Source organism: Hippocampus zosterae, chromosome 19, assembly GCF_025434085.1.
Source record: "Hippocampus zosterae strain Florida chromosome 19, ASM2543408v3, whole genome shotgun sequence".
NCBI classification, from domain to species: Eukaryota; Metazoa; Chordata; class Actinopteri; order Syngnathiformes; family Syngnathidae; genus Hippocampus; species Hippocampus zosterae.
The window spans coordinates 205,454-216,159 of record NC_067469.1 but is presented as its reverse complement, the minus strand read 5'-3'; the positions used below and the strand labels follow the sequence as shown (position 1 = coordinate 216,159).

General features: G+C 48.3%; 3 protein-coding genes across 3 annotated transcripts; 2 read left to right on the top strand and 1 right to left on the bottom strand.

Annotated features, from left to right (window-relative positions):
• Positions 1-16: 16 nt before the first annotated feature.
• Positions 17-3,216, bottom strand: traf3ip2a (TRAF3 interacting protein 2a). Its single transcript, XM_052053592.1, has 10 exons — positions 2,976-3,216; positions 2,752-2,801; positions 2,207-2,656; positions 2,068-2,155; positions 1,810-1,997; positions 1,636-1,724; positions 1,495-1,563; positions 1,317-1,421; positions 1,135-1,209; positions 17-1,048 (listed from the first exon to the last, which is right to left on the bottom strand). The coding sequence occupies exons 2-10, from the start codon at positions 2,765-2,767 to the stop codon at positions 902-904; spliced, it is 1,227 nt and encodes a 408-aa protein (XP_051909552.1). The 5' UTR covers positions 2,768-2,801; positions 2,976-3,216; the 3' UTR covers positions 17-901.
• A 470-nt stretch (positions 3,217-3,686) lies between these two features.
• Positions 3,687-4,889, top strand: srp9 (signal recognition particle 9). Its single transcript, XM_052052698.1, has 3 exons — positions 3,687-3,872; positions 4,008-4,076; positions 4,349-4,889. Exons 1-3 carry the CDS (start codon positions 3,801-3,803, stop codon positions 4,466-4,468), a joined length of 261 nt encoding a protein of 86 aa, XP_051908658.1. The 5' UTR covers positions 3,687-3,800; the 3' UTR covers positions 4,469-4,889.
• Positions 4,890-5,649: 760 nt separating this feature from the next.
• Positions 5,650-10,591, top strand: ephx1 (epoxide hydrolase 1, microsomal (xenobiotic)). The gene is made up of 9 exons (XM_052052690.1): positions 5,650-5,826; positions 6,808-6,995; positions 7,109-7,289; positions 7,363-7,581; positions 7,726-7,855; positions 8,320-8,534; positions 8,630-8,738; positions 9,152-9,271; positions 9,468-10,591. The coding sequence occupies exons 2-9, from the start codon at positions 6,813-6,815 to the stop codon at positions 9,676-9,678; spliced, it is 1,368 nt and encodes a 455-aa protein (XP_051908650.1). The 5' UTR covers positions 5,650-5,826; positions 6,808-6,812; the 3' UTR covers positions 9,679-10,591.
• The last annotated feature ends 115 nt before the right edge of the window (positions 10,592-10,706 follow it).

Here is a 10,706-nt window from a genome sequence, read left to right as displayed (position 1 = left end):
GGGGGGGGGTTCATAAACACCGGACAATTGTGTGATGGAGAGACTCAAAGCATCTCTGGCAGTGACTCTCTAAGCCTGTAGTTGTCATTCACACTTATCAAAAGTTGGAACTGTTATAACAACGCTCGAATAGCTGTCCTGCAAGGACAACGGTTGGGAATAAGGTTTAGAAATGGCTCTTTTAGGGCAATATCTTTTGTAGCCCTTTCTGATAACACGTCTGTGTGTCTGGCTGCTTTGGACTCCGAAGATAAGGCAGAGACGAGTGGCCCGTATTTGTGGACCAATAAAAGTGAGATTGATGGGCCTTGGCAGGCAGGAAGTGGGCTCATGCAGGATCCGATCAAATGTGTGAAGCTCGGATCGTACTTCAGAGAACACGCCATTTTTGGTCAGGTGTAGGAAACGGCCTGGTGGGGGTGCAGCGCTGAGCATGCTGAAGTTGAAACTTTTCAAGACTGATTTCTTGTTCGGACTGCATTGTGTTTTATTTTTATTTTTTTTGTGTTTGTTGGTTGTTCGTCTCCATATTGTGCCTCGCGACTAGTTGAGGGTGTCGTCTGCCACACTCCGCTGCGAGTGGTTTGGATTATTTGAGACGTGCTGCCACCTTCGGGTGAAACCTGTCAGGAACGATGAACGACACTAAAGACACGCGGAGAACGTGCTGCGGATGAACACACGGCAGCAATCTTATGGGCATCACACTCCGGGCTTGGTAGGGTTCCCGATGCGCTTCAAATTGGAATCATCTGATCTCATTTCAAACACGACGGCGCAGAAATCTCTGGCGCTCCCAAGATGATAGAATCGATCATGAGTCAAAAAGACGGAGAGAAGTGAAGACGGCCGCCGGAGCTTTCCTCTGGAACGCCGTTGGCGCGTCTTGGCGTCGTTTCTTTCAGAGTGGCCGAATTGTGAGGGTGAGGGATGCTTCCGGCTGCGGGACGATGTAGCGTTCCTCCCTCAGCAAGCGCAAGAGCAGGTCCTGCGTGTCTCGAGGCCACCTGTAGATCCTTGTGTTCTGAAGCCAACCGGGGACGTGTTTCTGTCCCACAAACGCGGCGAGGGGGGAAAGAAAGGACCAGCTAGGAGCAAGAAGGGCATTTGGGCATTTCTTTGGAAAGGCCTCACCTTTGTGGCGTTGCAAAACAACACTGGGATGAGTCTGAAATTCAGGCAGCCTTGTTGGATGAATTCATTCTGGATCTGTGCCAAGGACAATCGGAAGATCGGCGTTTGGATGACGACGGTACAGTTGCCGATTTGTGTGCGGCGTGTACTTGTGGTGCGCTATGCGCTGGTGTTGCGCTCACCCGATTGTGGATGTACTTGGTGTGTAGCCCGTGCTCGTCGTCGGCATCCCCCTCCACATCCTCCTTGTACTTGGGGCTGATTGCCACGATGATGAGGACGGATTTCTGGAGGATTCCCCACATCGGAACGGGGTGACTTTTCTTCTTTTTTTTCTTTTTACGGGAGTACAATACTTACGTCATTTAAAAATCTGTCCATCCATCTGGTGATGCCCATTCGGATGGTTGGATTGTCAAAAATGTCAATCTAGAAATAAAGAGGAAGCGGAGGTATGCGACGAGCGTTTGTTTGTTGCTCGGGAAGAACATGGGAGCCTACTGCGGGTTTGAAGCCTTGACTTGTTAGGAATTTGCTGAGGGCCGTCATTTGCTCCGCCGTGTCGACTGAATATGTGATGAACACGTTCCCTACAAAGGCACAAAGTCAACTTCCACTCGGCCGTGTGAGGGAGATGGGTCGGACCCCAAACTAAAACATCGAAGCGTCGCTTACGATATTCATCGGGGAGCGTGACGGTCCTCCTGGTCTCCCTCGTACCCGGTCCGAAATCTACTCGAAGGGGGTCATTGAAACCGACCTCGCACACGACAGCCCCGGGAGCCGCCCCGGCTTGCGCTCGTTGAAGGGCGTTTGTGACATTTGGAACGTTGCCATATTGCGTTTTGTTTCCTGGATGGTTCCTGCAGAAAGAAAATCATTCACAAATGACAGCGGCAGGAAAATATGACAGGAATGAGTATTGCTCCGTACCACGGCGGCGCCAAGGGTGCAGCCCTCTGACATTGACACGCGCAGCGTCGACAGCAACTCTCCGGCTTTGGGCGGAGGCCTGCAACGACAAGTCATAAAGTCAAAGACCAACCAATGCTAACAAAACAAAACAACAAACATTGAGACACAACATCCATTGTGTCTTCCGAGCACTTGGACTGGCCTTGAATATGTGCTGCCGGGTCGTGCGACGGGATGTCGTAGGTGCTGTTGACTTCTGACCTAAGTGTCAAAGGTGGCTCCAAGCCGTCTTCCTCATCCAACGAACACTGAAGCTCGTTTTGAGCTTGGCTAAAATCACAACGGCGACTCTCCCCCGGTCTCGGAAGCCAAAGCCAGGCGCCCCGGGCGCAGGCAGGAGGACTCGTGGTTTTCAGTTCACTCTGGAAATAACGCTGAAGAAGTCTGTCCCGCTTCGTATGGATGCTCATTTCCCCACTTGGCTCCCGGCTTGCGCTGTTCCCCGGTCCGCTGCGCCGCTGGCAATCGGGGGCCCAGTCGAAGGAGAGGCCGGAGGGCGGCGTGCCCTCGTCCACCTCGATGGGAACGCTCCGATGAGAGCAAAGGCCTAAGGAAGCGGCAGTGAAACAAAAAAAAAGACGCTTCAATTCACGACACCGCCGTTGTTGGCGCCGAATGTTTGGTCCCGTGTCCGTTTCTTACTTTTCCAAGTGTCCATGTGGCTGCTGCTTATATTGAAGCAACCGTTGACTCTACAGAAGTTCAAACAATGTATTAATTATTATTAGCCTCGTGGTAGGACACGTGATTAGAAACCGACGCGATAAAATGTCACTTCCACAGGCATACAAAGCACAGTTAAGTCCACCACCTTCTATGTGCCTTCAGTCAGGGTTGAGTGAAGCGTAACAACATGAAGGGCTCACCTGTCCAAAGGTCAAAACTAGTGCTCGGAACACCTGACGGGTTGCTCTTCCAAGAAAAAAATCCAAATGATATTTGAAGTTTAAGAAGTTGGATGAAGCCCGCAGATTTCGATATGACGAACGAGAAAGATCACACCTTTTTGTGGGAGTGCTTCGCCCGTTGCCGCAGGACAAACCTGTTCTCACACAAACAGGAAATATTTCGATACTGCCCGTCTCTCACCTTCAACAGCCAATCCGAACGAGGGGACTTTAGTCCCTTTTTTTGGGGGGGGATGAAAGCAGTAAAACAATCGTGTCATCTTTTGATCAGTCACCTTTGCAAGTAGCAATGATGTTCACACCGTATGTAGGAAAATAACTTTAAAATGATTACAGTACTGTATGCTTTCACAATCAGGTGTATTTATTATTCTTGATTGGTCCATTTCTTAATAGTTCACTGTGTGATTGTATTTTCTTCTCCATTTGTTGTTCAGTAGAATAATCACACTGTTTGAAATGAATGAAAAAAAAATCAGTTAAAATTCGTAATTACTCTATAACCTACTCTCTAATTACTGGTACGTGACACAAAAAGGTTGGGCACCACTGTTGTCTGTATTGAATAATATTTTCTCGTTGTATTACAGTATCATTTTTGGTTCGTTAACACAAACCGACACTTTGTTTTGTTTTGAAGGGGCAACCCGGAATCACTCCTACGTCACAGCTTCTTCCGGTTAGTGCTGTTCCTGCTGATGTGGTGTCCTGAAGTTAGCGTGGTTGTCTCTCTGGCTCATCCGAGTTCTTGAAGAAAATACACTTTTCACCTCGTCAAACATAATGCCTTACTTTCAGACCTGGGAGGAGTTTGCTCGTGCAGCCGAAAAATTGTATCTGACGGACCCCATGAAGGTAAAAATTCTCCTTGACGCGTGCTTTACAAGCCGAGTTACATAGCATTGTAGCCTTGAATCGCGTTAGCATTTGAGAAAACAGATGCTTGGTTTATTTTTGAATGAGCTTGTTTGTTGTTCCCTCTTTTTTTAGGCCAGAGTGGTAATCAAGTACAGGCACTGCGACGGCAAAATTTGTATTAAAGTGACTGACGATTCCGTGGTAAGTGTGGTGTCACAATTACAATCTTAGAGTTAGAACATACCGAACGAAACTCATTTTGTAGCATTCGAGAATGTACAAATCCCTCACAGGAAGGTATCTAACCCTGCACCTCTGCCCTGTGAGGCGGACATGCTAACCAGTCGTCCAGTGTGCTACTTTTATATCTATATAGATAGAGATGGAGAGAGGATGTGACGGAGGCATGAATTGGTGCCAGAATTTGTCAAATGACTGTCGTGTAAGTCTTCTCTCTGCGTGTCCCTGGTCAGTGTTTACAGTACAAGACGGACCAGGCTCAGGACGTGAAGAAGATCGAGAAACTGCACGGGAAACTGATGAGACTGATGGTGTCCAAAGAGACGCACAGCGGCGCTATGGAAACAGACTAACGTAGTCGAGAAGGAATACTGCCTGGACCAAGTTCACTACTGTTGTTGTTGGGAACACGGAACGCCAGCTGAGTGGAATTGATGGGAGAGTCTGATGGAGAAGAGCAGTAGCGGAGATTTAATTTGAGCTGGACCAGCTCATGCAGCGCAGTCAGAGATCTGATTTCTATGTGCTTTCTGCACATTTAGTTACGATTTTTTTTTAAACAATGCGCTATCCAGTTTCTCTGCAGAAGGCGTTCGATTGCATTTCTGATTGTGTGCGAATGTGTAAACGGGGAAAATGAGAGGTTTGGGCGTAGTGGGTGAAATGGACAGCGTGCCGCTCATTGAGCAGCTTTGGGCACCTGAGCTTTTGGATATTTTCAAGTGGGATGATCAATACAAGCCTAATTTTGAGTAAATCAGGTTGTTAATATTATATTTGGACCCTGCTCTAAAATCTCCCCCCCTTTCCTTTATGGAAATGAATACAACTGGAAGCAGGACATTCTGATTTCCATTGCATTTGCTGACAACAGTTACGTCTACAATAAATGTATGCTTTCTCGTGTAGAACTTGTACCTTTATTTGATTTGGGGTGAAAGTATGGGAGTCTGTGTAATCTTGTATGGCAGGTTCTTTTGATACCAGGAGTGCCCAACCAGTCTATTGCGGTCAACTTGTTGACCTTGGGCTGTTCCCAAGTTGACCGCAAGGAGTGGGTAAAATGCTTGTTGAAAAGTAACGTAGGCATTTTGTTTGCTTTTGTTTCGAAACGAGTCTCCTTTTTTTCCCCCAATTTAGATCAGGCATATTTAAATTCCCTCAGGTTAGGACCCCGCATTTAGTTAAGGCACTTGTCTGGCCACCCTGACTGCCGAGGACCCCGATTGTTGTGATTCACTGTCGCTTTTGTGGAGCACTACACAAACGTAAGCATTGAAATGCGTTTTTTAGGAAATACCCTTCATCACGGGCTCTTGTTTGTGTCTGCCAAATAATTCGACATAAAATGCCATTCTTGAATAACTGACCGAAGTCCCGTGGTGGGCATTAATCAACACCCTTTGGAAAATTCAGATGTCACCTTTATCGAAATGTAATTTTCACGCATGTATATAAAACAAGGTTGGCATATTGACCTGTTTTACAATGTTTCTGTTTGTTTTTCTTACTTTGCCTGTATGGGTTTTCTCCTTAGTGGCATAAAACTACGTTACCCATCATGCACTGCTGGAATGTCGACAGTAAAACCTCAAAGGGGCACTAGAATTTCGGGTTCAAGCAGTCCAGGGAAGGACTTCAGTCTCCGTGGCCACTGCTCGTGGAAGAACCGTGCTTATTACGAGGCACGCGCCGTAGCTGCACAAAACAGGTAAAAGGAAACGAATTTTAATTCAGATTTACTTCTATGGTTTATCCAAAAAGATAGGCTTGTTAAAGATTAACCAAATTTTCTTCTATGCTTGGATTGCATCATTGCTATTTAACGTGATTTGTGTTTTTATTTTAGTCACAAGTTATCAGTACTTTAGACGGTCACACCGCAAGTGCGCTTTTTGCCAAATAGTCGACTGTTTGGCAAAAAGCGCACTTGTTTGTTGTAGAACATTTTGCCCCACCCGGAAAGTTGTTTTGATAAGAGGTGACATTGTCCTTTTGGCCATGCCTATTTCCCGAGCCAGGGGCCGGTTGACGGCTGTTGTTCACATTATCCTCTCTGCTGGCCCCAACGCAACAGGCATGTTTTTGTTTGACTAACCCCTCCCTCATTTTCCCGCTAACTCTTGGCTCCCGAGCTACGTGTTAAGCCCCACATTCAAAGTGTTTCATTGTGAGCCCCGCGCGGAAAATAGCCTGCTGTCGACATTCAAATGTAACGGGAAAGAGTGCCTGCTAAGTCCTCTCAAAGTCCAAAATATCAACCACAAATACAACCTCGCCATTCAAACAAAACGTGATTGTTTTAGTTGCGCGTGCAGTCATATTCTGAGAAGGGCATTTTGATGGTTCCATTCTGTGGCGAAATGCAAATACTAGAGCAACCATCAACATATTGTTAATTAAATATGTAGTACTGTGTGTCATGATGAAAACTTCTGCAGTATCAATCAAAATAGAATTCTACGATCTTTTTTTAGTAGGAAGCTCTTGTTAATACACTAATCGTCCTTTTTTGTCATGCTTTTTTAACGGTTCGAGATATGGTCTTCCTTTTTGTCTGCATGACTGTATACTGTAATGCTGTACTGCCCCCAGGTGGCAGTAGCGGGCACTGACTTCATTTGAAAGTACAGTACTGTCGAACACGTTTTTCACATGCCCACTGTGTCTTTTTCCTGCTGCCCCCGCTCAGGAAGCATGTTGTTCGAGGTCCTGGTCGCTCTGCTGCTTGGAGTCATCATCTTCCTGCTGGTGTTTAGAAGACGAAGCCATGTTTTGAAGACGGAGGATGGCTGGTGGGGGGTTGGCCCGATCCCGGATGGCGAGCGGGACACTACCATCCGCCCTTTTAAAGTGACCACCAGCGATGCGGAGCTGGAGGTCATCCGCCCCATCAAACGTCATCATCGCAATCGTGAAAGCGTTGCGCTTTTGTCTGTCTGCGCTCACAAAATGGGGTTTTGGAAACGTGTCCTCCTGTTATTTTCATTCAGGACCTACACAGAAGAATAGACCAGACGCGCCCGGTTCCCTCCCTGGAGGACAGCCGGTTCAATTATGGTTTTAACTCGGAGTACCTGGAGAAGGTTGTCGCTTACTGGAGGAACGACTTTGACTGGAGGAAACAAGTGGACAAACTTAACCAGTATCCTCACTTTAAAACCAACATTGAAGGTTGGTCGCCGTCGTTGACTCACGTGAGTTTACTTATCTTATTGACTTCTGACCCCCCGCAATTCCCATCCAGGCATTGACGTTCACTACGTGCACGTGAAACCCAAACGGGCGTCCGAGGGCACCAATTGTCTTCCTCTCCTGATGGTTCATGGCTGGCCCGGCTCCTTCTATGAATTTTACGGGACCATCCCACTGCTAACGGAGCCGTCCGACCCCCAGGACCTCGCGTTCGAGGTGGTGTGCCCATCCATACCCGGCTATGGCTACTCGGAAGCACCTCATAAGAAAGGTGAATCGGCACGACGACCGCCCCGCTGGCCTTGAACGCCGAGGCGGCAACGTGTCCGTCATTCTTTCTGAGGACCAGAAAGCCAAGTTCAACGGTTTGATCTGGTTTTCCTCGGACGAGTCCTCAATCCGTGTATTTCAACAGGTTTTGATTCCGTGTGTGCCGCTCGCATCTTCCACAAACTGATGAGACGCCTGGGCTTTCAGCAGTTCTACGCTCACGGAGGAGACTGGGGTTGGCTTGTCACCACCAACATGGCTCAATTGGAACCCAAGTAAGACCAGCCGGCTCCCCGATTATTGTCCACTCTGGAGTTTTTAATCGGGAAAAAAAATGGTCACGTGTGAATAAATATTGGAGGAGTAAAAATGCTTTAGGCATAACAACGGGGTAAGTGGACAGGAGCGTGAAAGTTATTGTTCCTCGTTCCTTGTTTCCTCAACCGGAGGAGGCCAAGGTATTTGTATGCAACGCGTCATCCTGTCCGCTAGGTGTCACTGTTGTCTTTCAATCGGCAGCCCGTTTGGCGTCCCATGGGAAATCAAGACACTTCACTGCAGGAAGTTCTGCTGATTTGTCTTTTTTTCCCGGTTTTCTTGTCACAGCTCACAATTTAGAATCGGTTCACCCAAGACACTTTTTTTTTTCTTTGAACGACCATGCAAGGAAGCCAAAGTATCTGGCGAACCCCGCAAGCAAGCGTGGCGCAAATAATCTTGCATTCTTCATTTTCTTCAGGATCGTCAAAGCCTTGCATGTGAACTTTGCTCCGCCTTCCAAACCCGGTCTGGTCATCACTTTATCGATCCTGCTCGGCCGCCACTTCCCCAAGCTGTTCGGCTTCACCGGCGTGGACCTGGAGCGTCTCTACCCGTCTATGCAAAAAATAGTTGTGGAATCCATCAAGGAGAGCGGCTACATGCACATCCAGGCGACCAAACCCGACACCGCGGGTGAGAACCGAGACCAGGCCGACTGGTAGTTATGGCTCTGTCATTTCCGTTTGTCGACTCGCCGCCTTATTTCTTCATTGCATTTTTCCCTTCAGGTCGAGGGCTGAACGATTCACCGGTTGGTTTGGCCGCCTACATTCTGGAGAAGTTTTCCACGTGGACCAGTAAAGACTTTAGGAACCTGGAGGACGGAGGACTCACCAGGTAGCGACTCTTTTGTTTGAGGGCCGCGTGCAGAAAAATGGACGGGCGAAAGGGCCGCGCTTCAATTTGTCAACGTTCGAGAAAGCGATTCGATATCGTTTGTACGGTCTCGTCAATTTCATCCTCTTTCGGTTCAAGGTTTCCGACAGCCTCCCTGTGCCCGCCTTCACCTTTAGTAACTAACCTCGCGGCCAAGGTCAAATGTCATTTTGGGCCGCAAATGGGCCCCCGGGCTGTAGCTTGGACACCTCTGCTGTCTTGTATTTCTTTGTAAAAATTCCAGTAGGGCTGAAGAGAGGCACTTGAGTGTGCTGGATTCATGTTGCGGAGATGAGCAAATGTGAAGTTGCCGTGCGGCCTTGACAAAACCGCAGGCAGGCGGTGATGCGCGTCTTCTCTTGCGTGTCTACAAGGAAATTCTGTCTGGACGACCTGCTGACCAACGTGATGATCTACTGGACGTCCGGCTGCATCATTCCCTCAATGAGGTTTTACAAGGAGAATTTTTCCCGCCTGGACTCTCCCCACACCACGTGAGTTATTCGCTTATTTGGTCAGTTGCGGATGGGGCGGCTACAAAGATGAAGTGGTCTGAAAAAAAAAATAATAAAACCAATCGCGTGTCCGTTGCATGCGCCACACGCATGGATCCGCACAATCAATGTAGCACCGGCGCTCTTCTTGTGTGGAACGGGGCCGCCGACGTAACCCGCGTTGCGCCGTTTCCAGGATGCCAGTGACGGTGCCCGCCGGATTTGCCTGCTTCCCCAACGAGCTGATGCACACCCCCCAGCTGTGGGTGCGACAGAAATTCCATAAGCTCCTCACCTACACGCACATGGCTCGCGGGGGGCATTTTGCCGCCATGGAAGAACCCCGGCTGATGGCGGAGGACATTAACAACTTCATCAAGAAGGTGGAGAAGAGGAAAGCCCCGTAGCGGCTACGCCCAGGATGAGCTCAAGGCGAAGACGATTGCTTTCTTGGTTTGTTTTCATCTTCACACTTGGCACACCAACAGAAAAAGCGCATCATCGGATAGTTCACGTGTTCATTTCTCAGTGGCAGCAAAAAAAAAAAAAAAGGATTTCATATTTTATATATAAATTTCATATTACGAGAGCTCCATCCTGCACTTGCGCTTGGTTTTATTTCCAATCCGTTGCCAGCAACACTATTTAGCGCTCAACCGAATGCGAAGGCATTTTAAAAGAGTTTGAAAGTGAAAATGCGCAGCGGCTGTTTACTGTGCCGCCCCTGCGGCTGTTTATGGTTTCTACCTTCCTCCGAGACTCCCCTCAGCCTTGTGGGCCAGCAGCTGCAGATGGAAGGTCAGCGGGCACTTGGTGTTATTGTGTCGACGGCGCCGAGAAGGCACCGGCCGTTCCTCCGACTGATAGCGCCACCGCTAGAGACGAGTACGTGTTGTCCGCCGCACCGGAAAACAGATATATACAGATAGATATAGATAGATATTTTTTTTTCGTTGCTGTTAAACGACCCGTTGGAAAGCAGCCCTCCTGACAACAAAAGATAATTGTCGAGTAATTGAGCGCCGCTCCAAAGAACATCCCGTACCGACGTCTTATCGCACTTTTGAATGAACTCGACCCGCTGGACGTTTTTGCCGTAAACATGAAAGCAGCTTTTTGATTGCTATCCTTTCTCTTGACGCCTTTGCTCGGCTCCGGAAGGGCTTCCTGTTCGCAACCTCGGAAATGGAAACATTGGAAAAAGTGTAACGCGACAACCAAGAATCCTTATTGAGCGCACTCTTGACTTTGATTGAAGAGGTTTCGAATGTTTGGCCCTGAAAACAAGCAATGAATAAAAAGCTTTGTCACATTGTTGAATTCTTTACTCCGCGTCTTTGCATCGAGAGGAGCCAAAACGAGGTGGCTCGGGCATCGTGTCAGAGGCCTTCCGGGCACGTCCCACTGAGAGGAGGCCTCGGGGAGCAGGGGGGGG